This window comes from Pezoporus occidentalis, unplaced genomic scaffold (assembly GCF_034315485.1).
Source record: "Pezoporus occidentalis ecotype Australia unplaced genomic scaffold, CSIRO_AGI_Poc_V1 ctg53, whole genome shotgun sequence".
Taxonomy (NCBI): Eukaryota; Metazoa; Chordata; class Aves; order Psittaciformes; family Psittacidae; genus Pezoporus; species Pezoporus occidentalis.
The window spans coordinates 2,191,936-2,219,863 of NW_026915866.1; the positions used below are offsets into that span (position 1 = coordinate 2,191,936).

At 46.6% G+C, this 27,928-nt stretch overlaps 3 protein-coding genes across 5 annotated transcripts; all 3 read right to left on the reverse strand.

Annotated features, from left to right (window-relative positions):
* Window positions 1-1,133: 1,133 nt before the first annotated feature.
* On the reverse strand, window positions 1,134-6,025 carry ARL9 (ADP ribosylation factor like GTPase 9). 3 transcript variants are annotated; one of them, XM_062637557.1, is made up of 4 exons: window positions 5,811-6,025; window positions 5,274-5,442; window positions 2,393-2,568; window positions 1,134-1,503 (listed from the first exon to the last, which is right to left on the reverse strand). In XM_062637557.1, the coding sequence occupies exons 1-4, from the start codon at window positions 5,961-5,963 to the stop codon at window positions 1,324-1,326; spliced, it is 678 nt and encodes a 225-aa protein (XP_062493541.1). In that variant the 5' UTR covers window positions 5,964-6,025; the 3' UTR covers window positions 1,134-1,323. The 3 variants fall into 3 exon arrangements, with proteins under 3 accessions (XP_062493541.1, XP_062493542.1, XP_062493543.1); XM_062637558.1 differs by lacking the exon at window positions 5,811-6,025 and adding an exon at window positions 4,116-4,190 and having other exon boundaries at window positions 5,274-5,401; XM_062637559.1 differs by lacking the exon at window positions 5,274-5,442 and having other exon boundaries at window positions 5,811-5,938.
* A 1,416-nt stretch (window positions 6,026-7,441) lies between these two features.
* Window positions 7,442-21,563, reverse strand: SRP72 (signal recognition particle 72). The gene is made up of 19 exons (XM_062637560.1): window positions 21,408-21,563; window positions 20,303-20,423; window positions 18,352-18,475; window positions 17,400-17,543; window positions 16,199-16,310; window positions 15,027-15,058; window positions 14,295-14,419; window positions 14,148-14,205; window positions 13,840-13,971; window positions 13,346-13,474; window positions 12,769-12,841; window positions 12,125-12,189; window positions 11,100-11,195; window positions 10,564-10,667; window positions 9,879-9,956; window positions 9,120-9,257; window positions 8,820-8,857; window positions 8,352-8,511; window positions 7,442-7,699 (listed from the first exon to the last, which is right to left on the reverse strand). The coding sequence occupies exons 1-19, from the start codon at window positions 21,514-21,516 to the stop codon at window positions 7,525-7,527; spliced, it is 2,013 nt and encodes a 670-aa protein (XP_062493544.1). The 5' UTR covers window positions 21,517-21,563; the 3' UTR covers window positions 7,442-7,524.
* Window positions 21,564-22,319: 756 nt separating this feature from the next.
* LEPROTL1 (leptin receptor overlapping transcript like 1) lies at window positions 22,320-27,924 on the reverse strand. Its single transcript, XM_062637566.1, has 4 exons — window positions 27,797-27,924; window positions 27,389-27,464; window positions 25,940-26,126; window positions 22,320-24,763 (listed from the first exon to the last, which is right to left on the reverse strand). The coding sequence occupies exons 1-4, from the start codon at window positions 27,810-27,812 to the stop codon at window positions 24,647-24,649; spliced, it is 396 nt and encodes a 131-aa protein (XP_062493550.1). The 5' UTR covers window positions 27,813-27,924; the 3' UTR covers window positions 22,320-24,646.
* Window positions 27,925-27,928: the final 4 nt, after the last annotated feature.

Genomic DNA, 27,928 nt, shown 5'->3' on the forward strand with positions numbered 1-27,928 from the left:
CCGCCATGCCGTGCCGCCCCGCGGCATCCCCCGAGCCCCGCCGCGGCTGGCTGAGGGGCCGGCTCACAGGGTCTCTGACCGGGAGGGGCTACCCCCCGCCACCCCACACGGCCCCGTCCCCACACACCGGCGAGCGGCCCGGCCGGCGCCATGGTGCGCGCTCCCGTCGCCACGGCAACGGCTGCTGAGGGAAGCGCTCCTGAGGAGAGAGCCCTTCGTCCGGCGGGCCCCGGAACGGGAACCCGGTCGGCAGCAGAGGGCTGCGAGGGTCCGTCCTGCGGGAGGCTGGCCTCCAGGGTCTCTAGCCTCACGCCCTGCCCGGGTAAATGAGGCCCGGACCGCTGGTTTGGGTGAAGTTTTCTGCTTTATGCATCTGTTCCAAAGGATGAAACTACACAACATTCATACAGTAATGCAGCTGCAGAACAGGCCCGTTACAGAACTTGCTCCTGGATCGCATTCTTGGAGTGTAATTCCAAGGACAATAGAAGAGTGACACTCATCAGGTACCCTTCCTCTCCCGCTGTGTAACACAAATCACTTTCAAAAATCAACGTTTTTCACACGTAAGACTGCTTGCTTGAGAACAACCGGGACTAAACTGAAACAAGCCACTCAGCCCGATGGAGTCTCCCACCTTTGGTGCCAATTTAACTTAAATGCTTCCAGTTACCACCTTAAATTACACCATTCTGTTTTTTCCCTGTAGGCAAAGAAACACTTAATGTCTTACTGCGATTGTCTTCTTGTTCTTACCTACTAAAGAAACAATAACCTACTCAATTTCCAGAGATTACTAATCTACCACTCCCTTAAAGGCTGGCTTCAACACAGCAACAACAAAAACTGTCAAAGATACTAACCGCAGCACTTTAAATTTCTGACAGCATCAAGAAGTGAGGTCTGGTTTTCAACAGAACAACACTGGTAACAGGGCTCTGTAAAACCTGAGGAGTACACATGTTTCAGTTTAAACCTGAGACACCAAGCCAGGTTAAATTCATTGGATGCAGCCTTGTTCCACTGGAGTGGATGCTTGATTCCCACCTGGCAAGAAGCCAGCTCAGCCCACCTAAGCTACACATCCTCTTAACTCTGCTATCTGGGAGACTACAAATATGCTAATATTAGACTTACTTCTCAAATGTATTTTCAAACCACTACAAATTAGATTTTGTTACCAACTAGGCACCATTTTCAGGGGAATCCCGCACTCAGAAGGAAAAGATACCTGTACATTTCAGTTGCCACATGACAAACTGACCATACACTTAACACTCTGTCTCCCTCAGCTGCACAGATCACATTGTAGGAAAAGAGCTGTCACTGTGCTTCCAAAACCAGCTGTGCTATCAGCTCCTTGGCATCCTTCATGTTGGAGGAGATCTCGGAGCCATCTTCTGCCACATGGGTACCAATCAAGAACATCTTCCTGTTGTCCCCAATATCAGACAGTGCCAGAGCATCATGGATATCGGTGATGCAATATGCGCCTTCAAGATCCTGATACACAAAACAGAAACGAGACCATTAGTTGCAAGAGGTAGCAGCACTATTCCCATGTTGCTGTTCTGTTTCTAGACATTTCAGTGTTAATGACACCAGTGTAACACTACCCACATGAGCCAGATAAAAGTCTTGCTGCCCAAAGTGCCCAGCAAAGAGCTACAAGAACAGGGCAAACACGCCCTGTATGCCTTCTCAGCTACCACTGTGGGACCTAGAGTAACAGCAGTAGCACCTGTGTTTGATGAAGCCAAAGCACTCAAGAGTAACACAACTACTAGAAGCATGCCCAAGTTACCAGAAATTTAGGAGGTAACAAGGCAGAGTGAACCGAGCACACAGCTCTCATAACAGAAAATCTGGGCTTAAAACCCCTGGGCTGTTCTGCCGTCTAACATTGTACCACAGGCACAATCCTGCCCCAGGTACAGCACCACTCTTGGGAGAAAGCACTGCTTGTGAGGAAAGCTGCTCTTCTCTCATGCTTCAGCAGCAGCCTTAGAAGCAACCAACCTGACAACCTGAATGCTAACAACAGTGCTTCACTTTTTGGCTCCTGCTAGGTAAAGTGGTACTTCTAGACAGACATTCAGAACAGAAACTTAACTCCAGGTCTGACTATGGTCTCTCCTGCAGCTCTCAAACCTTGCAACTCTACAGTAGTTTCTACCATGATTTCCACCCACAGTTCTGACTGCACCATCTCCAAGCACAGGACCTGCATTTTGTAGATCCAAAACACAACCTCGGACTATTTTCTTTTGCAGTCAACAGGTGTCCCAGAAAGACCCCCAGCTCCAAGTCATAAGGCCTCCTTTGAAAGGCTCTGCTGCTGTTTTCAGAGCTGTTGCCAGCCCAAGCTCAGCTAGCAGCAGGGAACTCTTACCTGCTTGTTGGCCAGAACCACCACCGGCAGGGTGGAGTTGCTCTGGATCAGTTGATGAAGCAGCTGTTTTGCCACAGGCAGTCGGGCATGATCAGCCGAGTCCACGACATAGATTAGCAACAGCACTTTGGGCAAGTACATCTTCCAGTATGAACGCAGAGATTCACTGCCCCCGACTGGAAGAGAAGAGAGCAGCACAGGGTTCACCAAGTAATCCAAGCAGCACTACTCCCTCAACCGCAGATAGCAGGCTTTGGGCTGAAAACCCATGGTGTCTGGGTTTTCAGTATTTGAGCTACTATATATAAGACTGGAAATAGCTTTATTTTCCCCAGTCAAGTTACATGCAGACATATGTGTACACTCTGGGAACAAAAAACAAAATCATTTTAAGCTCTTATTGTGAGAGGATTCTGGGTTCAGTTTCTTACGCTTGCTTCCTGCCTTGTTGTTTCCTGCTCTCATGCAAGTAGGAAGAGTAGAAAGAGGTCCATAAACACCACGGGAGAATGTCCCCATATAACCCACCTACACATGCCTACCTCATCTTCAGACAAAGCAGGCCTACAATTTCCAAAGAAGAAATTTAGGTCTGAGGCAGGGAGGGCTTTCATTGGGTTTGTATGACACTGGGGATTAGTTCAAAACTCCCACAGCTTTCATACTGTCAATAACCAGAGGTGTTTAGGAGGTGAGAAAACTCAAGCCCCAGCAAACCCTTCAGGCAATCCTTGGAAGAAATCTTTGCACAGGTTACATTTTTACATGAGCTCTTCACTGCTGGATACAGAGGAAAACTGTCCACCTTCAAAAGCAATTGCTTTTGCACATGCAGCAAGTTGTTCGAGATTGTTATTCCCATCTGGGGACAAAAAGAGTTTGGTGAGATTAGTAGGAGCAGGAACAGTTAACAGTATATTAAGCATTTCAGATGTGTTTTCCGCTCTTCAGGTCTTCTCCCAGGTATACTGCAGAACCATGCCTTCAAGAGTACTGAGGTACAAAAAAGGTCTAGGTGACTCTCCCAAAGGCAGTTTTCAGAACAATACAACTGCAGTTCCCTATAATGTTCTCCTGCCTTACATGGGAGCTCTTTTCAAAACTGACTTGCTAGTCAGCTGTCTTTTACTGCCCTTTTGCTACGACTTTTACTGTGACTTTTTTCAGTTTCAAAGCAATTTTACTTTCACTAAAATAAAAATGATCCAGTAGCTTCAAGAACATAGAAAGGGAAACATCATTTCCTGCTAGGGCATGCCTGCCTCTTCTTCAAGAGCCCCAGCCTATCTGCAGGCAGTATTGCGAGTCTGTTGCTGTGGAAAGGAGCCAAAGGGCTGTGACTGATCCATCACACTTGGGACAGATGTCTGTGATTCTGTACTGTGATGTTGTGGGGCTTACCACCGCTCCCTTTGTTAAGTGCATTCATGCATAGCATAACCCAGGGGTCAGCAGCTCTCACAGAGAACGCTTTTTTATCCTGCAAACAAGTGGGAACCCAGCAGAAGCCAGAGGCAAGACATCACCCACTTTTTCTGTACGATGGTACAAATAAAAAGATAGAATGTTGATTTTTCTATCTGTCTAAGCCAGCAAGATAAAACCCCTGCTGTCTGCTGATCACCTTGTGCCATGTGATCACAGCACAGGCTGCTAACCCCTGGACTAGGCGATGGTATAGACTGGATAAGTAACCAGATTAAAGAGCCATGCATGGATTTACCTGGCTGAAACTGGACTGAGATATTTCACTTCCCATGGGTCAGATCGCAGACAGCACATCTCAGTGACTACCAACCTGGACCAGAGAGGGAAGGACGACTCAGAAACAACAGGCTCTGCCGTGGGGTACATGGCTGTGGGCCCAGGCCATCCCCAGGCAGGAGCAGAGATACATTAGGTTCCTCTGGGCTCAGCTAGACAAAACACCTCCCAGTAGGAGACACAAGTATCCCAGACCTACTATGACAGGGGCACAGAATACAAGCGTTTCTGGAGAGACTGTTTCCCCAAGACACGACAGACACGCCTGTGGTAGTACTACTTGGAATGAGACTGCCTTAGTGGCCTCATCCTCACATCCCAGAAACTTACCTGGGAACAGCACAACTCCTTTAGACCTGCTGACAAAGGTACAGAGGCATCTATGGGCTAGCTGTCAACTGAGCCAGTTGAGCACTGGTACAGTACAGTGCAGAAGTAGCAGGAAGCAAAGGGCAGCTTTTGCCTCCACAGAAGGCAGGCACTCTCTATACCAGGGACTGACCTGAATCCAGGGCCTCCACTTTGCCCTCAGCTAGCTGCACCTAGAACAGCTCTGACACCCCAAAAGCACCACAGGAGATGTTCTCTGCAGGCACAGGCAATACCCAAAAATCAGTGCTAAGGACAACACAAAGCTTAGTACATACCTACAGACATTAAAAAATCATTAAAGACTAAAAAACACCACTTTTGCTTTTTGAACAAAAAGGTACAAAGTTTTTCTACCTCTCTTCTTTCAACTTATTATTTATTCCTCTTTGTCTCTTGCCCTTTGCCAGGCATAAGCACCAAGGTGAAGCTGTACAACACACAATGGCTATGAATCACAACACAGGCCTTACTGGGGACACCTCTGCTCTGGGCTGGTTTCATACCATTAGGCTTGTTATCCTTCTCTCTCTGGGAACTGAACTCCCTGGAGGACAGGGCTGAATGAATACACACCTCCTCTAACTCCAGTGTATCATTTCCTTCAAGAAATGGGGTGGGAAAGCAGAATCTCCAAGGAGAAAATAATCACAACTTCATGTTATCAGAGCAGGCACAAGGGAACCCGATCCCGAGGGCACAGGATAGGAACTTATTTTAGGCCCAGTACTAAAACACGTTCACTCACTCTCCAGGAACTCCATCTGTAACTCTTCGGTGTTGACGCAGATGGCGTTGAAGCCCTCGGTGGGAGCCACGCTGCGCTTGACATGGTTAGTTGCCAGGGAGTGGAGAACACTGGTCTTCCCAGCCCCATCCAGGCCCAGCACAAGTATCTGTTTACCGTGTCCTGTACCCTGCAAAGCAAGTGGCAGCACGCTTAGCCAGGCACCCCGGGCAGGCCTGGGGAAATAAGGGAGTTTAACACGGGGTCGGGGGAGAGAAGCGCAAAAGGCACTTCACAGTGGAGACGGTGCTGGGCTCCTGCGGCACAAGTACAGGGCCGCAGCGCCGGTCGGGCCATGGGACGCCGGCGACATCCCCTGGCCAGCCCGCTGCCTGGGGAGGGAAAGCGGAGAGTGCGGTCCGGGCTGCGCCGCGCTGCCGAGGAGGACGCCACGGCCAAGCGGCCCGGTATCGCATCCCCGCCAAGAGGCTCCGTGCGGCCCCGTTAACGTTGCCCGGCTCAGCGGCCTCGCCCGCTGCCCCAACCCGGCCCCGGTACCTGATCGGCGGCGGCTGTGGCGGCAACAGGGCAGTCGGGAGTCGGCACTGCCCGGCTGCGCAAGCGGACCCAGAGCCAGGCCGCCACGGCAGCGCCCCCGGTCGCGGCCAGCGCCGCCCCCCACAGCGCAGCGGGCCGCAGACGGGCGCCCATGGCCGCCCCGCTCCAGGCACAGGCAGGCGTAGGGACGCACAGCGCTCCCCCTGCAGCCCTGCGTGCGCACGGCTCACCCTGCAGCCCTGAACGAACGGCCTCTCCCCCCCATCCCCCGTCAGCTGGGCTGTCAGGCTGAGAACTTACCCGTGTCGGTAGAGCGAACGGTGTCACTGGCGGCCCTCTGCTGTCAGAGGAAGGCGGGCGTGCCCCACAGCTGCTGCCGCCCGCATAACAGCATTTGCTTCATGGGCACCCATCGCCGGGGGAGGCCCATACAGGGTACTGTCCAAGCAGCCCGGACAGGGTTCCAGCAGTGCGACAGGGCAGCGTTTCCATCTGGTCGGTTCCAGCCAGGTTTGACCAGAGAAAATACCTGGAGAACGCAGAGTTGCATTCTCCCCCACTATCTCCTCTCCCTAAATCACATCCTCTCACTGCAGGGTAGCACTCATTCTCCTGCAGTCACCAGCTGCTGGCTAGGAAGATGCACAGGACTCAGACAAGTCACTTAATCCAAGTGGCTGCTAGCCATTCAGAATGCTGTTTTCTGTTCTCCTTTCTCACTTAGAGCACTTTACATTTAGCCCCCCTTTCCCGATGCTCCCAGTGTACAGTCAAGGTAGTAAAGACTGTTTTCTATTCAGTAGATTTTTACCCCACAGGGACTCAGGGCTGGTTTTTTAAGCCACAGTTAACATTTTCCTTGCTCTCCCCCTCTTCAGTCCTTTGCTTTAAATTCTTTCAGAGACGGAAGCCTTTGCCTTTTGGGCTGACATAAGACAACACTCCCACTGAAAGTCCATGTATGAGAAAACGGTTTTGCTACATTCAGACCAAACCAGAAGTTTACAGAGGCGTGGGAGCTGCCTGTAGGGTGTTAGGAAAGCAGACACACCTTCCACCAGACCACCAGATTCCACCTGAGAAGCACAACGCCTCTTCCACTTAGCCCACCACCACTAGCCACTTCAGTTTAACTGACTCTTGTTTTGTGAAGCCTGCTAGAGTAAGGGTTGCAGAAAAGGGACACCGAGTCAGCTGCCACACACTTTGCCATGCTTTAACAGCCCTGTTCTCCCCCTTCACATTATCTTCTGTATCATGTAGCCCAGATGTTGTTTCCCAAGACCCCTTTGTGCCTGTGCTCTTTGGTGATCAGAGACTGACTGCAATGAGACATATTGAATTATGCAGTCGGACACACTGTCAAATAAATTTGCTAAAGGCCTTAACATATACAGGAGAAGCACAAAACTACATTTCAAGATGTTCTTGATTATTCCACATCTTTTAAATGTTTGGCAACATGGACAGATTTCTTCCTAGAGGCTGCATTTCAGTTTAATGGCAACACGAAGTCACAGTGGGGAGCAAGCGTGAGGAAGGTGACTGAGCAGACCGACCCATCTGAGTGCCTACCCCAGCCCATCTTCCCCCAGACCCCCCACTGACAGGACAGAGATCCAGATGCCAAGTGTCTTTCTCCAGCACTTGCTTTCGACCTTTATTCTGCAGCCAGCATCACCTACTGAAGGAGGGAGGTTACATGTCCTGCTTTCTACCACCCTCCTTTAGACCCTTTCTTTTTCTTCTGCTGCTGTTTCTTCTTGGTAGCTGGAGCACCAGCGGGTTTTTGGTGCCTGGGAGGGATGACGTTACTTGTGGCCGACACAGCTGTACCGCTGCCAGGCCGAGGGGAGGTAGGTGGGCTGCTGGCAGTCCTACTGGCGTCCCTGCAGGGAAATGAGAGAAAGAGACACCACGTGGGTTCACAGCCACCCACAAGATGTAGCACTACTGCAGGAGGCTGACAGCAAAAACCAGCAGCTGCCCAGTAAGGTATGGGAGGGCACTCATGCAAGGAGATCTTAAATAAGCTTCAACATATGTCGAAGGGCTGGATGATGGGAACATATCTCAAAGGGCAGGCAATCACCTTCTAACTGATGTTTACTACATAGTGTAAGTCCTCAACAATGAAAGCAAGGCTGATTTTTGAACAGATGTGTGACAGCTCACACAACATGAGAAGCCTTTCAGCCCCCCACACTTAGGCAGAGCAAATCCAACACCCTTTCTCTCTCGTTAAGCACAAAGGCACCTTTGTGCCAGCCCTCCTCAAAAACACTGCTCAAGCCAACCCTGCCACAAAAGGCTTCTCATGCTTCTGTTCTGAGACAGCTGTATAAAGAGAAACTATCAGACAGCACTGGACCCTGCATTGCTATTATTTTAGAAGTACTTCCTTCTCTCAGATGCTAGTAAGTGACCATCTTGCTGTCAGGCCTCATATACATTGGGAAACCCTGATTCCAGCTTAAATAATCAGCATCAACTTAGAAGGAAGTGTAGTGTTTTCCCAAATCATGACTAATGGGTACTTACAGTTCAGAGGAGCCAGCTGTAGTTGAACCCTGAGTCCCCTTGCCAACCTGATCCTTCTTCTTGCCCTTCTTTCGGCCACGATAGTAGGAACGCTCTCGCATTGGAAGCCACCGCTCAGGGTCAGGAGTCACCTTAGGGTCATAGTTCTTAGGCAGCTTTCCTACACAACACAGTGCCAGGAAATGAGACTGGGGTCAACACACTAGAGAGGCATCACCAAGGGATACATATAGCAGTCAGTAGCCAGGAAGTGCAAAGAGCCCAGCAACCCACACCATCCTATCAGAGTGCTGCTCTCACTTCGGTGGAAAAATGCCTCATCCAAACAAGCTGTCACAAAGATCTAAGCTCACAGGAGCCCAGTCCTAGCAAAGAGCTCCAGCTCCTGGGGAGCTCAAAGCTGGCTATTTGAAGAAACAATCTGGTGAGCTCCATGGAGCTGTGTTGTGTCAACAGCTAGCAACTTACCCTTCTTTTTTTTCTTCTTCTTCTTCACATCCCCTTGTCTGAAAAGCAAGAAGAGAAACAGCTGCTGTGACACAGCATGGACACAGCAGACAAGCCAACTGAAAACTAGCTGTGGATAAAGCTGAACCATTCCCAGCTCTCTCAAAACTTGGTCTACTGCTACCTCACACTCCTTGCAGCTAGACATCGGGGGCCCTTTCTGCCAGCCTGCTTTCCACAGCAATGCCCCCACCACACTAGGAGTGGTTCTTGTGCCACACCAAAGGATGACTGCACCAGAGGTACAGCAGACCGCTTTACCCTTGCTCTTTCTGCTGGTTGTCTCCAGTGAGCTTCCCAGCTTTCTTCCGAATGTAGGTTGCTCCGTGGGAGTTCTCCAGCGCATCGACATCTACTTTCAGTGATAGGGTATCCGAGGAAGGCAAGTGTTTGCTAAGACTGCAAGGGAAGAGTTCAGGGATGCAAACCGGCAAGCAAGAAGATAAACACCCAGGTTTGGCCAGATAGCAACACGCAACATCAGCTTAACAAATTCAGCCTGTTAGCAATGCAGACACCAGACAGGCTCATGGGGTTAGTTCCAGCTCTGTCACCAGTTTCTTATACAAGCTGGGATAAGCTGCTTAATCACCACCTGCCTCACTTTTCTTTATTACAGAGAAAGAAGCAGCAATTTCCTTTTAAAGCTGCTCAGGATGACAGTATGTGAACCTGATATTTTGGGTAACTGAGAGCTTCGCCACATTTTATAGGGCACAGTCCGGTGTTACAACCACAGGTTTCATATTCCAACAGAAAATACAGAACCTATTTTTGGTTCCATTATCAATTCTCAGAGAGAAGAAGGCCAAAGATAAAAGGATCCCAGAACCCACAGTAATCAAATCAACTAAGGAAATAATAGAGCTCCAGACAGCTTGACCTGGATATGTAGCTGTTCTGGAGAAACTGACTGCCTTCAGGTGAGAATGGGTCTGAATTGTCCACACAGCTGAAATAGAAGGTACCAATGCCCAAATAACCCTTTTTGTTTGCTCTGATATCACCTCAAAAGGATACACTTTAGCTTTTTCAGGGTCCACCAGGGAGTAGGCAGAGATTAGCTGCGCCAGAGTATGCACATCTTTTGGGTTTTGCCTTTGTAAGGGGAAAAAAAAAGGACCAAGTTACGAAGGTACACATTCATCCTAAAGACCAGCATCATCATGCAGTGCTTCCTGCTGCAGCATAGTTGTTGTCTGTGCAGACAGGCATGTCAGTCTGTGGTCTCCTCCAGAGCATGTCACCAAACATCACTTGTGGACAAAGGGAGGTGCACACTTCTCCACAGTATCATGAAGCAGGCAAAGAAAGGGAAAAAATCCCTCAGGTCCCAGCAGCAAAGACAAGTTAACAGTGTGCTGTCCCCCCAGTCTCAACAAGTGCATAATAAACGCTAAAACTTAAGACATCCATGGTTTATATAGCACTAGAAAAACTGATGAATCCCTGTCCCCAAAGCAATCTTGAATGCACACAAGAGGCTTCTGGGACAGGTCAGCCAGGTTTTCAAGTGAGTATCAGCTTTGATCAAATGAACTATCCCCCCTCCTTCCAAAGCATGGCTTTGCACTGGAGCCCCTGTGTGACAGCAACTCTAAAGCATGGCTACCAGTCAACCAACGCTGTCAGGTGCTGCCTGGCACAGGGCAGATTGCAGACGTCTCTGGGTGGAGATCTCCTGTTCAGCAACCACCCAACTCACTTCCAGAGCTCCTCCAAGTCGCTGATTGCTTCCTTCTTCCTGCCATGTTTTAGTTTAAAGTTGGCAGCTTCCCTTATCAACGACAAATGGACAGGAGACTTTGGCTGAAAGACACAGCAGCCATAATTAGCTCCTCATTATCACAGCAGTGCCCACCTCTAGCTGAGACCTGGCCCCAGAGAACTGAGCTAGCACCCTGTCACACAGAAAGCAGGCCACCTTTGCACACCACGATATGAGGCAGAACTGCATGGGACAAGGCAGCTTGGTGGTCCACAACGTGCTCTAATCAGGGAGAAGAACTGATTGCTACATTTGAGCACCCATTGCCACCACTCTTGTAATCTGACTGGAGCTCCCCGTTTGCAATACATCTAAAATAATGAAAGTGTGATAAAACAAATGCTCCGAAAACAGCTCACTGGTCCCCAAATTCCCAACTGGATGAGTTGCTGTGGCTATGCATCAACAGGAAAAGCTAAGCTGAACTGGCTAGAAAAACCTAGAGAAGACTAGCTCCTCTGGTTCCGACTTACCTGGAATTGCTGATACCACTGGATAGCCTGTGCGAAAACTTCAATTGCACTGTCAATGTCTTCTTCATGACTGTACATTGTCACCAACGCAGACACCTGCAAACAAATATTCAAGAACAGCTTATAGCACATCTTCAAACAAGCTGTACACCCAGAGAGTCAGAAGTTAAATGATGACATTTCCTAAAATCAGCACTAATGTGAGCTTCCTGCTCCATCCCTAAAAGCCAGCTGTGGCAACAGACAGGATACCCAGGCAAGACCTTCCTACCTAGGTTCCTCCCAAAGAAATGTCCCCACCAGTCTTTCTCTTACAGTACAAGCTCAAGACTGCATTCACAGAAAGAACTTCCTTGTCTGAGCACTTTCTTTGCTTGCACTGGACACAGTGAGATGATACAGACACCACCTGTGTGTCTGCACCCCAGCTGTAACTAGAGATGAGGCAGGGTAAGGAGCTGCTAATGCTGAACTGCCCTATAAATTACTTTGATCATTAGCACTTGCAGCTGGAACAGACCCATAACTGCCAGCCTCTGCTCAAGATGCTTAGGCTGTACGCTTCAGCATCTCCAAGGTCAAAAAGCTTTTTGGAATGCCAGATGGAGACATGCGTGCAGACCAGGGTGATGCTGTGGGGTTGGAACATGTGGCACTGTCTTCCCTAATGCCTGGTGTGCTAGAGCTGCTTCAGAAACTTTCAACAGTACATACCAGGGAAGCAGCTGCTCCAGTCATGTTATGCAAGTAAATCCAGGCAACATGCAGGTCTGAGCGATTACAAGAGAGCAGGAATATAGGCAGAAAGCATCTATGCTGACAGGCAGAGTACTTCTATGGCTAAGTTCATGCCACCTGATGCAAATTATAATCCCACCTTTGTCCAAAACAAGGAAGATGGGCTCAAAATCCCTGCAGACACTCAGGTCAAATGAAAACCACAGCAAAGAGCAACAAGGAGCAGGCAGCACAAAGCTGTGCTACCTGAGAAAAACCTCACACAGTTCAGGCTGAGTTTTGCTTACCATACCAGGCTTGTGCTGAAGTTCTTCTATGCTCCTCAGGATCATGCAGGCTTTGGTAACACTGCCTACAAGACACGCAGGGAGGAACAAGTTCTGAGGGACACAGTAACACTTCAACCGGCCAGTGAACTTCCAGCCAAAGGTAAACAACGGGAACATAACAATTCTCCTCTTGGAACACCTCCCCCATTTCCAGGAATAAAGGACAAGCCTCCACACACACAAAAAAAAAGAAAAAACAACTTTCTGCCCTTGCCACATCCTGCAAGGATTCAGGAGCAAGCTTTTGCAAGCAGGGTCTTGTCTTCCAGGAGGAACTCTGGACTGCCTGACTATATACAGGAATGGTACCAGCAGGGAGCCACATACTACTCCCAAGACCCTCCTGCCCAGAACAGATTCAGCCCTATTACAAAGGCTGTGGGCATCTCTGCCAGGAGCCTCTGAAGCCTGGACACCCAGACATTAAGCTATAAGCGTTATCCTGCCATAGCCATATATATAGAATACCCAGCTGAAAGTATCTCTGCTCGTGACCCGTCACAACAGTGATTGCAGCAAAGACTGCCCTAAAATCTGTTTTTATCATCCCTCGTACCATTACCATGTGCAGACACTTCCCAACAAAGTAGGACACTGGATACCTTGTGCAATTTTTAGCTGGGCCATCGTCAGCTTGATCTCAGCTGCATTGGCAGGGTGCTGGTCTGCAAAGTCCTGAGAGTCAGAAGAAAGAACAATTCAACATGTGTGTGGGCACCAGGCTGCTGCTTGTGCTCAGTCACAGCAAGCTGGCAAGAGCCAAAGGAAGCCTTCCAGCACAGGCAGGTTTCAGCACAAAGTTGAGGTGGGCCCCAAAATGTGCCAGAGGTCCATCACCCTCTCAGATTTCTGTCCCAGGCCACTCACTCTCCCCAAAAAGGAAGCTGTTGCAAACTGCTTGCAAGCAGAGCAGGACAGCACCAGAGCTCACTGCTTACCCTACATGTCTGCTACAGCTTCCCAAGTATAAAAATCAGAGATGCAAGAGAATGATTCCCATTTAAAGCAGCATCCTTCAGCTGGGTGTAAATGCTTTCCAGCAGCATTAAACCAAACCAAAATAAGTATAGTCAAACACTCTTGGGAATTTAATGCAGACAAAATAAACTAAGAGGAACAGCACAAGAGAATACAAAGCACAAGTTTAAATGGAGCTTGTCCAACTTTTTCTTAACCTACCTGCAGAAGCCCTACAGCCTTTGCATGCTGCTTCTCACGACACAGTTGGGCAGCCTGGATCAGTACAGGGAGAAGATGCTCAGGGCTCTGTGACTGCAGGCTTGCTGACAGCTTGCGGCACTGATCTGCCTGAGGAGTGGGAAGAGAGAATACACTTTTCTCAACCTCTGTAAGCAACTAATACAGGGCTAACATACCAGTTGTATCTGAGAAGTGATGGTTTCCCTGAAGTGGGACACAGAACCAAGAAGAAGGCCTCTTAGCAGCACTTCAGATGCAGCTAAGAACCCCACACACCCCTTCTGTCTTCTAATAATTTCCAACCATCCTTCCTAGAGCCACATTCAAGTCACTACATAACTGTCTGTTCTTTTAGGGACCTAAACAAAGTGGTCTTATCTTTTGCCACAGAACAACTACGTATCCATTTTTGCCTAGTCAAACTCACGTGGAGGAAAACCGGCAGCTACTTACTGCAGATAAGTCTCTCCTACCTGGTTAGTGTACATTGCCAGCAAAGCTTTGTTGAATTCAATCGCCTGGAGCTGTTTCTTGGAGAGTTTGTGTTCAACACCTTCTGCATTGGTCAGCTTCACCTTTTTCTTTGAGTCAAAGACATTTTGGTCCTGGGGAAATTACACATCATGAGAAGATTTCACTACGTTCTTTGAAAATGAAAAAGTCTCTAGGCCTGTGATTTAACTACTGTTTAGGAAGAAGTCTTTCCTGGTTATTGCCCTTCTCTCCACAAAAGTAGAGATGCAGGCTCAGTAACTACGTTGAAAGCAAGTTAATTCTATACCTTGTTAATTGTGATGATGTTATTTGCAATGACAGCAAGGAGTCCTACATCTGTTGGCCTGCAGATACGAAAAGTAGAAAGCACATTATTAAACAATGGTCTCTCTACAGATGGAAGACTGAGCATTTGTTCTAGAAAAACCCTTACTTCAACTTGATTATTTGATTGTAGAGCTGTAGAGCATCCTCTGTACGACCCTGCAGTTGCATGATATAAGCCATCTGACCATGAATAATGGCTAGTTCAGCTTCAATGTCTTCCTCTGTCACATCCTGAAGGAAAATCAAGGCAAAAAGAAAAAAAGCTGCCATCTCACTTCTCTTTCCCTGGCTTCAGCATTCGGCTAGCAAATGTCTATAAGCTCTTTTGGGTAGCAAAGTAACCCAGCTATTACAGATGAAGGTTGTAGCCACAGCACAAATACAAGCACATCTGGGTTAAACCACGGGAAAAGAAAGCTTCACCTTCTTCTGCAAGAATCTGAAGATACCCTTAAATTGTGCCCTGAATCTACCCCTCAGTTCGAAGTGACAGTGATTACAAATCTCCTGTTTCCCACAACCCACTCAGCATGTCCATCCACAGTAGAGTGGGTCCCAGAGTGGTTTCACACAACCTTTACCCATTTTGCCTGCACCAGCACAGGCAACTGTGCAGAGTACAGCAGCAAACAGCTGACAGTATTAGCTACCCTTCTGCAACAACTATGACTGCTGCCCCGACCTCACAGCAGGTACCAGCAACAGCAGCAAGTTGTGCTGGGTAATAACTGCACAGCATCTTTGACCACCCTCTGCTACCTGCAGTACACTTCATGACTGCACCCCTGTTCACACTGGTGCAAAGCAAACGCTTTCCAGAACAACATTAAGAACTTACAGAGTCTTCCGACAGCGACTGGCGGCACAGCTCTAGAAGAAAAAGCAAAATGAAGAACAGAATTTAGAAGGCTTTAGAGACAAAAAAAACACCTAGAAGTATGGGGGAACATAACATTTTTTTCATGTATCCCTGAAACTTCTGCAGTGTTACAAGGGCACATCAGACAGGTCTGATGATGGACGGAAATAAGCATGAGGGAGAAGACTACAAGATATGGAAGAAACATCAAATGCACAGGAGATACTGTGCCTCCCAGAGCTGCCTTCTGAGAGCAGTCACACACTCATTTTCTCTCCCGAGCGTATTTCCTTAAACATAGCTCCTGATCTTTTATGTAGTGATCACTCAGCTGCAACTGCTCACCACCTTGGGAGTTATTTTAGAGTGCTGCAAGTCTGCAATATTCAGATTACATTTCCCTTTATGGGGAACAATTCCATCAGTTTTCAATACACATACCAGTCACTTCTTAATGTTCTCATACACCTCACCAGAACATCACTTGCTTTGCTCTCCAAAGGACTATGATCACACTACATAGGCCTAAATTACACATACTTAATAAATCAGTTGTACGAAAGAGCTGCTATTCTATCATCAAAATTGGGACAGAACCGACCTATTTATCTGCAAAAGCAATCAGAACAGAGAGAAGCTAAGTCTTCCTAAGGCTCCCCCAGTCCAGCCTGCTTTTACTGTTTTCAAACACACACAAACCCCGCTTCTACTCCATATAAAAAGTCCTCTTTGCAAAAAAGCTCATTTATCGGCTTATAATAATTTGATACCTAATTCGGACTATTAAGTATTTTTATTTTTTAAAGTGTATGTTTATATATATACATATATCTAACAAAACCAGCAGTTAGAGTATATTAAATATCATGCTTATGAGAAGAGATTACATTCCTGACTACTTCCTACTTCAAAAAAGGTACTGCACACCAATCAAGGCTGTAGGAGACGGTACATGCCACATAGCTCTGGAAAAGAGCTGCAGAGCAACGTGTCTACAGAAACACCAGTTCTGTAAGGAACTGTCAAAAACTTACAGTTCCTGCTGCTGGTCAGTTTGTAAGTTTTGAAAACCTCTTTCCGACTCTGTCTATAGAGAGCAAGTAACTACTTCTATCACACAAAGCTTCCCTCTCACCTCACCATGTTTTTACCTTCCGCTCTCTGTAGTTTTTTCATTGCTTCATTCAGCTTTCCTTGCCCAATCAATGCACATGCACTGTTATAACACAGCTCATAGGTAGCTTCTCGAAGGCCCAAATCCTCCTAGCATGAAAAGCAAAATGTAACTGCATTAACACCAACCGAGCTATACAGTTTTGACAGATAATGGACACAAACTATATGCACATTCAAACTATTCCTCTCAAAGTAAATTCAGAGGCAGTTTTAAAAGTGCAAACAAGTCACTGCAAAGGATCTTCCCTCACACTGTACAACCAAGTCAGAGGCAATTGACAGGGCAGCAATGAAACTCTAGCCCAAGTTTAGAGACTACTTAGGATACTGAAAGAGGGAAGGTTATGAACCACTACTCTAGAGAACCAGAAAGCATATCCACAGAGCTGAACACAACGCTGAGCATGCTGTGCACACCTCCAAGGACAAAGATCTCTGAATAAATGAGAAGACTAAGATCTGCACTTGGTCATGAACCAAAATATTCCCAACCATGGCTAGGTGATCCAGGCAGTTAGCTTTAACCTGGGCAAGAGGGTAAAGAGACACAGGGAAGTGCTAGTCACAAGTGTTCTGCCTAATGCAAGCTCAGAGAAATGTACTTCCTGCTCAGTTGTGACATCTACTAACAGGCTTCCAGTATCTGAAGGGGGCTTATAGGGATGCTGGGGAGGGACTCTTCATTAGGGACTGTAGTGACTGGACAAGGGGTAACAGGTTAAAACTTAAAGAGGGGAAGTTTAGATTGGATATAAGGAAGAAGTTCTTTACTGTAAGGGTGGTGAGGCACTGGAATGGCTTGCCCAGGGAGGTTGTGAATGCTCCGTCCCTGGCAGTGTTCAAGGCCAGGTTGGACAGACCCTTGGGTGACATGGTTTAGTGTGAGGTGTCCCTGCCCATGGCAGGGGGGTTGGAACTAGATGATCTTAAGGTCCTTTCCAACCCTAACTATTCTATGATTCTATGAGTTTCCTAGAGATCAAAGGTGAAGTACAATTCATGAACAATAACAGCGTTATTCCCTCCATACAGGGAAAGCTGCTAGGTGATCTTCAATGCACTCAAAAGTCGTTAAAGAGACAGGAACGCATTTCTATCCTATTAAATATCTACAATTCCATATCCTATACTCCTTGGATCTCACTCTTACACATATACATGCACCCACTTACTTACTGGCATCACCTTCTCCCACGTGCTTTGCGCTGCCACAACAGCAGAGAGGTTGGTTTTTCTCTCTTCCTCATACTCATCCTGGGAGTTGCGGATGAGATCCCTGTATGCAGCCAGACAATCGTCATAACGCTCCAGCCTGTACAGCTGAGAAGTGGAAGGGATTAGCCTTCAGGACAGTATTTCCCTGCGTATGTCAGTAACTACAGTCTCCTCCCTTCCTCCCCATGGGCTGTGGGCTGCAGAGCATCATACGTTTTAAAACTACTAACATTTGCATCTATCTTTAAGGGCAAACTCTACAGATTAGACTTGTAAGGACTCAAACAATGACACCACATACCTGCGCACACACAGCATAGTTCTTACTCCTAAAACAGCTTCCTTAAAAGCAGCAGTTTACACAGTTTTGTCATCAAATAGCCCTTTTCCAGCTTAGATAACCTCTCTATTTTTATTTTTTTTAAGGAAAGGTTAAATGGCGTTTCATGCAGCTGAGAGAAGATAGCCAATTCTTCACAAAACTATTCTGATCTACCAGGGAGAAACTAGAGAAGACACACAACTTCCTTTCTGCTTTACTTCTAATGCCTGAGATGGCAGCCCCTGCAAACCATTCCTGGACAGGTATCTAATGCAAGCAGGGGTCTCAGCCTCAAATAAACTTTATCAGCTCTCTTCCATCTTCCATCCCCTCAGCCAGATGACTATTACCAGGCCAGACCCAAGGACAGCAAGTTACAAATGTATTGCTTTGGTTGAGTGGCAGTAAGGTGACAATGCTGCCTTCAGTGACAAGAGTCTGAAGCTCCACAGAAGCTGAAGCAGTTGGGAACTGTACCTCTCCTTACTTCCCAGACAGAGAAGGAAACTCTGTCCCCACAGTTGCCCCACGTTAGAGGGGCAAGGTATCCAGCATAGGAAAATCCCACCAGGAAGAAAAGCTTGTAATTACCACTTGTCCATAAAGCTCTTTCAGTTTGTCTGTCTGCTGACTGGCACTCTGAATGGTCTTGAGAGCATTTTCAATACGATTGAGCCTGTATTCGCAGTAGGCCTTCTCAAAAGCAATAACATCACTGCAAGAACAAGACAAAGGTTGACAGCATGCGCTGTAGTCTTCATTCAACAGCATTCAGCCACCTGAACACACTTGTTTAAGCAGCCCTAATTAGTCACAGACTGCTACATAACCGAAGAGCCAAACACCAGAGGTGAGCACACGATCCCAGGTTACTGAATTATGTATCTGTTGAGCGTTGAAAATATCTTAAACCTACTTTGTGTTCAAAAGAGAAGGAATATCACAGCTCCACCTAAACAGGAGATTCTTTTTTTCCAGTGTTTCCAGACACATGGCATTTCAAAACCCTGTTTCATACTGATTATGAGAATCAAATGCTGAAAGGTAAAATGATACCAAACTTCATTATGTGACTCCTTCTTAAGGAGAAAGCATATCATTACAGCAAAAGATTGCTTCTGTAAAGTTTCAAAGACAGTCGACTAAGAGAAATGAAATGGTATGAAATACAGTCCCTCTTACAGCCTGATACTAAGCCAACGGTAACATTAACCTGCTTTGAAATATCAGCCCAGCAGAACTGCAGCAAAAGAGTTTGCTGATGCTAAGATAAAATTGGCTTCAAAGGAAGCTCACACCAGCAGGGAAACATTATCAAACAAGCAGAGCCTTGAATACTCTGTGCCACTTACCCCGAGTTACCACTTAAGCCAAAGGAAAATTAATCGGTGATTCCCTTAGTCTGTAGTAGTTACCAGCTATTCCTTTGCCTATTTAAAACTATCTGTCTAGCTGAGTATTCAGGGAGTCTGAAAATGAACAATTAAGAATTAAAACAAAGCAGTGGCTCAGTCTCACTGCAGGACAGGACAACTTTAAGACAGAGCAAGAACCACCACTTCCCCTGCTCTGCAGGATGCAAAGACAGACACACAGTAGAGCCAAGCTAAAGAAATTAGAGAGAAAACTCTGAAGCCAGTTGAATTTAGAGAAATTACTCCCCCTTCTCCTCACCATATACTAAAAAGACAAGTTAAAAAAAAAATACATCGATATATACAAATAATCCCCTTCCATCCCAGGAAAAACTGAATGAATGAATAAGGTAATTAAGTTTTATCCAGATGGGAACACAAACGTGTATGTTTTATTGCACTAATATTACAACGCACTTTTCTGGAATTATCTGAAATACAGATGTTGTCTTTCAGGACTAAACTATCTGTATTACAGAGCACTATCTGAAATACAAAAAGTTTGCTGCAAGGCAATTCTGGGGTAGCAATTTTCACCCTAGCTATTGCACAAAGTGCCTCTTTATCAGGAAAGATAAATATATGTGTGCTTAATGACACAAATTGAAAGCCTGGCTTATTCTCAAACAAAAGTTGTCCTCAAGGTCCTGATTTGAGAACATGTACAAAGGGCTTGCACCACCACAAAAGCTGAAGCATCACCTTCCGGCTGGCAAAGAAAAGGAGCCCAGGGAGCAGTATGAAGAAATGGCCAAGCAAAGCCAACAGCTAGCTGCCACTAGCAAGGGTTTTTCCTTTCTCTCTTCACTCCCCACGAGATCTGTCCTCTCCCCTTGTACCACCTATGGTGCACAACATCAACAAGCAGAATTAGGTCATGAAGATGACTGGAAACTAGATTAGCGACAATCCCTTCAACAGCAAGATGTTAGACTGTCTTAAACTTAATCAAACCACCTCTGACACCCAGAACAAATTGGTGCTTCACTGAGAAGCCCAATCCCAATGGCTCTAAGCACCTCCCACCCTTTATTTTGTTGCCTATTAGCTTCCCCCCACAAAAGCTGCAGTAGGTTCTCAAGGACGTGTGGTTTCATATTTCTAGAGTACAGCAAGACACAACTCACTTGGTTAACACTTTCGTATGGGTGTTGATTACACTGAGGGCTTCCTTGAAGTTCCCGTTCTGGATAAGACACACTACTTTACACTGAAGTGCAGTCACATCATCTTTGCTGATCTGCAGTACTGGAGAGGAAAACAGTTTCAACACAGCAATCTAACTCATTATCACACACACTAAGGCTTTGCAAAAGCCAAATGCTGTTACAGTTGCAAAACCCCATCACTGACATCAGTTATGCCAATTTAAACAGGTCCTGGCATGGCTCGCCTTGGCTCAGATCGTGAAACAAATCCTGTCAGGATAAAGGATCCAGTATAAATACTGAACTTACCCAAAGTGATTGCTGTGCTTTGGAACACAGCTGCACCAAAGGAGCTGTACACACCTGGACAAACCTTTCATTGGCATTTGACTACCAGGCAGAGAACATAGTGCCAACACCTGAGTGCCACGTAAAGCGTACACAGGAAGAAAGAGGCCTGACACACAAGAACGACACGGCCCGACACAGGCAGTCATTTTATATGCTAATACTTTCTGCCAAAGGAGGCAGCGAGGGAGAACTAGGAGAGAGAAACTTGGCCACAGCGTGCTTTATACTGCAATCTCGCTCCGGATACCAAACTATCACAACGAGAGCAGACTTACTTCCGAGCATTGCCACTCCGAGTGAGTGGGTCCCTGCTCACACCACCTCCCCTCCTGCTCCCAGGAGAAATCCCTCCTTCCTCCCGCCAGCGACACCGAAGGAAACCCCGCCGGTAACCCCGAGAGCTCGGCACACCGCAGCGGCTGCGCCACGCTACCGCCGCTCCCGGGGCCCGGGTGGCTGTCCCGGTCACCTCCCCCGGCACGGTAACAGCTACCGGGAGCGGAGCGCGCCGGAGCGCTGCTTGCCCGCAGCCCTGCAGGCGGAAGCCACCCGTTTCGCACTGCGGCCGTGCCCCCATCACACCGACCCTTGCAAAAGGCCAAGCGCACCGCGGGGAGCAACACCGGCCTGCAGAGACGTGAGGCGGGGGGCGGGAACGGCTCCGTGCCCGGCCCGCTCCCGGGAACAGGCAGTCCCGCAGCGCACACACTGGCTGACTCACTCACTCACTCACTCTTGTTAACGGATTTGAGCGCGCGGGCGAAGTCGCCATTCTGCCCGCAGCGGTTCACCTCGCTCCACAGCGCCGCCGCAGCTCCCGGGCCACCCGCCGCCGCCGCCATCTTGGAACCGGGAGGAGAAACACGTCGGGAGGGGAGGCACCGGCGGCTGCCCCGGAAGCGGAAGGACCTCCCTGGGCTCCTCCCACAGCTCGGTCCCTCACAACGCCGTCAGCAGCGCTCTGTCAGCATCTCTCCGGCGGGCCAGGGCCCGGCTCCGGCCCCTCACAGTCCGTAAACCGCCTTTCTCCGCACAAGCACCCGACAGCAGTATGCGACGTTGTGAGAGAGCTGTGTACAGCTGCGGCGCCCTGGTTATTGCCACATTACTCAGCTCAGCTCCCCTTCCCGTGTTATAACTGAAGAGCTTTTTTTTTTTAATGCTTTAATTAACTTTTCCCCCCTTCTAAGAATAAACTGAAGAAAAAAGTCGACCGACGTGACCGGGGAGAGAGCATGTGGGGAGGGTGAAGGAGGTGATTGCCCTCCTCAAGGGGTTTTCCGCCATTTCCCCTCTCTTCTTCTGAGACTCCCATCCGTCTTCAAATTTCAGAAATTATTACAAATATTAAAGGCTTGTTTTTTTCCTAATAAAAATTTACGATGTTCTCAATACATCAGAAGGTGCCTATCTACCACTTTGTGTAACAACACCAACAAACCAGAATAATTCAAACAAATAGAAGATAAAGTGCAGATGTGGAAAACAACCAACAAAGTCAGCTCAGTGCAACTAGTGCAGCACAGGGTAATCAAGCTTCTTTATACATTTTATAGAGTAATCCAAGTTAAATGACATGAATACTCTCCCGGAAGAACTACAGAGTTATCTGACAATGACATTAAAGAAATAAAAAAGCAATTGGTACTTTAAACAAAATACTCATTTATTAGAGTATTTTTTATGAAACATACAGAACTCAAGATTGCTATTTAAAACTTCGATCAAAGTTTTTCTCTATAGAGGATGGTAACGCCATCTCAGTGCATTTTATATGGAAGCTTTGTACCTCTCAAGTGTCTAGCTCTTAAACCAAAGCAACACTGCACATACACAGTGTGCAAGCAAACGAAGGTAACACTGTAATGCAGTTAACATACAAAAAACGCATGGCCAATACATAGTGTCAGCTCTATGGCCAGTGATCTGTAGAGTAGCATTATGTGGAGAAGTCTGCTTAGCAGTACAAGAATGAGAAAGAAAACACAGTTCCTGACCACAGAAAAAGTGACAGATTCAATTTATACAAATCCTGTGCATTCCTTCTTCACAAGGACTGCAAATGTAGCCACTGGTTTGGAAGATTTTCCAAAGCGTCCATTCTGCTGGGGGCAGGGATGCAGAAGTCTCACTGGAAAAGGTGACGAAATGAATGTTTCTACAGCCCTCCAAACATCACCATCACAGGCAACCTGGTGAAGTGTTTGCATGTGGCAGAGAGACCCATCTGCTACAGACTGGCTCCTACACTAATTTCTTGGCACCTATTTGTTCCTCTACCAGCACAAACTGAGCTCTTATACACAGGACAACATTAACAAAGCACAACATGTAGGTAGCTACACCCCTGCTGCCCTACCTGCTGATTTCAGTTCCTTAAATGTGTCATCTGTATCTTACTATCAGACTTCAAATAGCCAAGCTTTATATTTTGTTTACATCCGCAAATACTACACCTAAAACCTGTGCCTTTTCATACTGCTCAGTTGTTAAATTAAACCATAGCAATTGTCAGCTTTTAATTATGCGAAGTAAGTTTTGTAGATGTTTTAAGAACTGAACAAATATATACTTTAGAAGTAGGTTTGGTCAAGTGTATCCCTGCATGTGGTACAATCAAACCTGATTACCTGGCACTCATCAACCATCTTGTCATGGAATGTCTAATGGAAGATTTTTTCAAATGAAAAATCCAGACAATTTGAGAGGTATGCAGAAAACTTGTCTTAAATATTTGAAGCTACATGTGCAATCTTACAGAACACAAGCTACAGTTACAGACATAACATTAAATCTTACTAACCAATAGTGCAGAAGAACTTAAAAAGTCAGTGAACTCACAGTACAGACAGTGACTTCCAAAAAAGTCATGTCTCAGACGCACTGTGTGAAAGGAAATAAAAATTTAAAGGGAAAATTATTCTTAGGCAAGTTAACACAAAGTTTTAATCTACATTTGAAAAGCTGTTTTATTTTATATATATATATATATACTATGTATAAAATAAATTAAAAAGGGCAAGGAGGAAATAGCCTTGTATATGCTTCAAATTGACACAGACCAGTAGTTCCATAAATGAACGCTTTACCATCTTTGTGGTAAGAAGTTGACATAAAAGTTCAAAACCATACAATACTTATAAATAGAAAGAGTTCAAAAGATATTTTTTAAAAAAATGGAATTTAAACATCATTTTCCCTTCCCCCACAATACACTTTAGTTTTGTATGTCATAACATCAATACATTTAGAGAGTATGTGAGTATCACATCCCCTCAAGAAGTGATAATGAAGCAGGTAAAAGTGCTAGCGGTGTTAAAATTGAAGACTTCTCCCAAAGAACTCCACCTGCTCCTCAGCCTTCTCCTGAAATGAAGGCTATCAACATTCATCACCCAGTCTGAGGTATGGGCTGAATTAAAACCTGCAACTGGCACTCCTCACCCCTTTGCTATGTTTTGCCTCTGCTAAAACATAGCAAAGATCTGTTGATCTGGTAATTGACAACCGTGGTGCACAATCTCTTACCTCCATTCAGCTTGGATATAATTTCATCACAATATAAAAAAAAAGTTATTTTGAAACACAGTATTAATGCTTAATTTCTTACAGAAAAAAAAAAAACACCAAAACCAAAACCAACCAAACTACTTTAAATCCTCTTTGAAACCATGTTTAAATGTTCTTGTTCCAGATTTAAAGCTTCACATAAACGCCGGACAGAAGGATGACAGTTTTAAACCAAGAGAGCACCTAAAAACATACCATAGGTAAAAATGAAATGAATCATCTCTCCACTTCATGAAAAATGTAGGAACCCTGTCAGCAACAGTAGTACACTCAGAACGAACAAGGTGAAAAGGAGCATCTAGAATACTCAAGAGGCTTGCTACGCTACTTCTCTTTATTGCCCATTCTCTCATTTGTATGGATGGCCACTGCATGACAAGATGTCTGTGATAGTTCTTCCTTTCACCACTGCTGCCAGCTGAAGTCGTCATTGCTGCCAAAGACCAAGAAAAATCCTAGGATGGTGGCAAAGATGACTGTATTCCCCGTAAGAACAAGTGCACATGCACCCCAGTAGATCTGTGAACAAGGGGAATTTTGTTAGACATGTTTTGAACTGAACGCTGACAAGAAAAAAAAGTAATGTTTTAATGTCATGTTCTAGACAAAGTTCAGCAACAGGTCCATGATGCAAGAAGGTGGTATCTCATTATTTGGGGCTACAAAAAGAAGGCTGAGTTCATCCAGAATGACTCAAACAATTCACAACTAGCCAAGTAGCACTGGTTCTTTTAGCCATGCTCAAAGTGCTGGCTAACAGGCACAGCTGTTTCACTGCAGCATCCAAAAATTGTAAGGTAAGGCGATGTAGCAGCATCAAACATATCTGCAGCCCAGCTAGACTTGCTGACCATGCTGTAAGACTTTTATTAAACCTGCAAGTATCATAGAATCACAGAATCAGAGAAATGTCTGGGTTGGAAGGGACCTTCAAAAGTTCATCCAGTTCCAACCCCCTGCCACAGGCCGGGACACCTTCCACTAGACCAGGTCTCTCACAGCCCCATCCAGCCTGGCCTTGAACACTTATATAATATCCCAATAACAAAACAGGAGGTGACTGTTTTCCAAAGACAGTAAGTGATTACTCGAAGGCATTCAAACTGACCCTCTGAGCTGTTCTTGCCTGAAGAGATTTTGTAAGAGAGCACTCCATGATGTTTGGACTTAGTAGTGCTCTCTGAAATTCACACAAACAAGGTCATCTTTTAAAGGATTTCAGTGAAAAGCCATATATTGGGAAAGATGTAATGACAACTCAGAAGTTTAAAAAAAACAACACCCCAACATCAATATAACGTACACTGAGTGCAAAAAAGGCATTGTATATTCATGCTTCTTTAGCCCAACTGTTCCACAAACTGCCTTCAAAGTATTCTACACACTTTGATGTTTCTTTACTTGCCTGTTAAGTTTCCACTCTATTTTCTAGCCCCTTTTCTCTGCATTGCATATAGGCTGTTATGGCTTATTCAACGGCCAGGTGAAGCTATTGGCAATCATGACATTCTGTCATGCTTCCATGTTAAGTATTAGTTTTTCTTGCAGGCAAGAAATCCTGTTCTGTTTCCACAGCAGGCATCTTAAGTATGTATTTATAAGAACTGCTTAGCGCATGAGAGCTTTACCTTGAGTAATAAACAAACAGAACAAGATTTCTAGTAAAAACAAAGAATAGATTGAAATATTACTAACCAGTTCTGCTCTGGCAAACACTATTGGTAGCCCAAACGCTGAGACGACAATGCCTGTTGTAAGAAATATTGCTAGCTCCTTGCAGGCATTACTTGTAGCATCTGTGTCATCTACTAATCTTCTTGCTATGCAGTACGGGATAGGAGACAGGATGTAAAAAAACAGAACAAACAGTGGCCAGTACTGACTGAAAAAGAAAGGAGAAGAAAAGTTAAGATTAACTTGATTTACTTCACATTCTCCCTAAAAATCAGTGCAAGACATTTTCCCTATCCAGCACCCACATTCAGGACAGGAGGCACATGCCCAGAGAAAGCAAATCCTCTTTGGAACCAGCTGACATTAACCAGTTTGTGAGCAGCTTCAGCTGACCTCAGCAGCAGAGAGCTCACTAACAGGATATTCACAAAGCATGACTTCACTAAGCAAGCCTACATCTAACACCACATAACAACACAAGCTGAGCTCTGAAGTTTAACCTGTCAGCTTTCAGTGCACATCCACAGAACAAAGCACTGTTCTCAGCCCCAACACTCTGCTGCCATGGGGTACCAAGGCTTTTCTTTAATCTGAATGTAACCAACAATAACCTACAAAAATTGTACCATCAAATTTGGCAACGTTTTCTTTCATTGCTTACAGCTCACCATACTAGATTTCTCAGACACAGTAATGCAGTTGCTCACTGTTTCAATAAAACCTTATGGCATTGTTTGGAGTGTGGCTGCATAGCTGCATAATGATCTCCTTACCTGGGGGCTGTGTCACTAACCCTGGTTTTGGAGCATAAACAAGCTGGTGTAAGAAAGTGAGTCATGTGTAAAGAACTGCGATGCATAGCCACTAAAAGGGCCACTAACAGAATATTTAACATTAAGTAAGTCAATTTAAAAGATTTTCTGTTAAAGTCAGCATTCAGTTGCAAAGGGTCAGAGCCACAGGCCTAATTTTCTCAAACTTCTGGTCTACTACTTTGTATATCCTGGCAAGGGGGAGACAGAAATGAGCAGACCAAAAGCAAACACAGTTATTGCAGATGCTGCAATACAACGCATGGTGCAGTGCCCACCCGATAGTCACTGACAGTCCAGCTACCACCAAGTAGGCAAAGAAAAGGCAAACACTTCCCCAGTAATACACACTATCTACGTTGGGAGAAGCCATCTGCATGTCAATACCAGACGAACAACACTGGGGACATGTTAGGGCAGTGCATTCTTTAGCAGTTTGCAACCAGGCCTGGTAAAACTTAACTTCTGTTGCATTCATTTTTACAATTAATTAATCCTGGCTGGCCTGTTTTGTTTGGTTTTTTTTTTTAAGCCAAAAATACCCTAGATCTCTCCCACCCACAAATAACTTTTCAGCCCATCGTTACAACAGCAAGACTATTCCACAGTTACAGCCATTCAAAAATACCCCGAGGAACAGGAAGAGAGTGCGCTTTACTTGTACTGAGGAAGGGCACAGCCGAGCATCAGGAACATCAGTCCGACCGCTCCCCCGAAGGACAGGCTAATCAAGGCTACAGCGGGAACACAAACCGACACAGGTGAAGGGTCCCACAAGCCACAGAAACCACCGACCACCACCGCCAGGTAACCGCGACCGCGGCCCTGACGCACAGAGCCCCGCTGTACCCCGGGCAGCCCTGGAAGAACCCCGCTCCTTTCCCAGGGAAGAGCCCCCCTACGGCTACCGGGCCCCCACGGGGGTGCGACCCCAGCGGCGGTGGCCCCAGGCCCGCCCGCCCACCCCTCCCCACAGGGCCTCGGGCGCCGCACGGGACACCGTGGGGAACGGGGGAGAGGGGGCGGGGAGGGGTGGAGCGCGCCCGTTCCATCGCGCCACGCGCACCTTTGATGCCGGCCATGGCGCCGCCCGTCCCGCGAGCCGCACCGGCGGAAGGCCCCGCGCCGGAAACAGGAACTGGCGCGGCCGGGAGAGGAGAGCGTATGCGCGGAGCCTAGCTCCGCCCCGTCTCCTCCC

Excerpts from the sequence above, each read along its gene's own strand:
- LEPROTL1 (XM_062637566.1), bottom strand. Across the intron at positions 26,127-27,388 it reads TGTGCCCTTCCTCAGTACAA|TCAGTACTGGCCACTGTTTG; the intron begins GTAAAGCGCACT and ends TTTCTTTTTCAG. Across the intron at positions 24,764-25,939 it reads TGTTTGCCAGAGCAGAACTG|ATCTACTGGGGTGCATGTGC; the intron begins GTTAGTAATATT and ends CCTTGTTCACAG.
- SRP72 (XM_062637560.1), bottom strand. The coding sequence starts at position 21,516 with ATGGCGGCGGCGGCGGGTGGCCCGGGAGCTGCGGCGGCGCTGTGGAGC. Across the intron at positions 16,311-17,399 it reads CGTGGGAGAAGGTGATGCCA|GAGGATTTGGGCCTTCGAGA; the intron begins GTAAGTAAGTGG and ends TTTTCATGCTAG. Across the intron at positions 10,668-11,099 it reads AGTGGTATCAGCAATTCCAG|CCAAAGTCTCCTGTCCATTT; the intron begins GTAAGTCGGAAC and ends TGTGTCTTTCAG.
- ARL9 (XM_062637557.1), bottom strand. The coding sequence starts at position 5,963 with ATGGGCGCCCGTCTGCGGCCCGCTGCGCTGTGGGGGGCGGCGCTGGCC. Across the intron at positions 5,443-5,810 it reads CCACAGCCGCCGCCGATCAG|GGTACAGGACACGGTAAACA; the intron begins GTACCGGGGCCG and ends CTTGCTTTGCAG. Across the intron at positions 2,569-5,273 it reads ACAGATGGAGTTCCTGGAGA|TCGGGGGCAGTGAATCTCTG; the intron begins GTGAGTGAACGT and ends CTTCTCTTCCAG.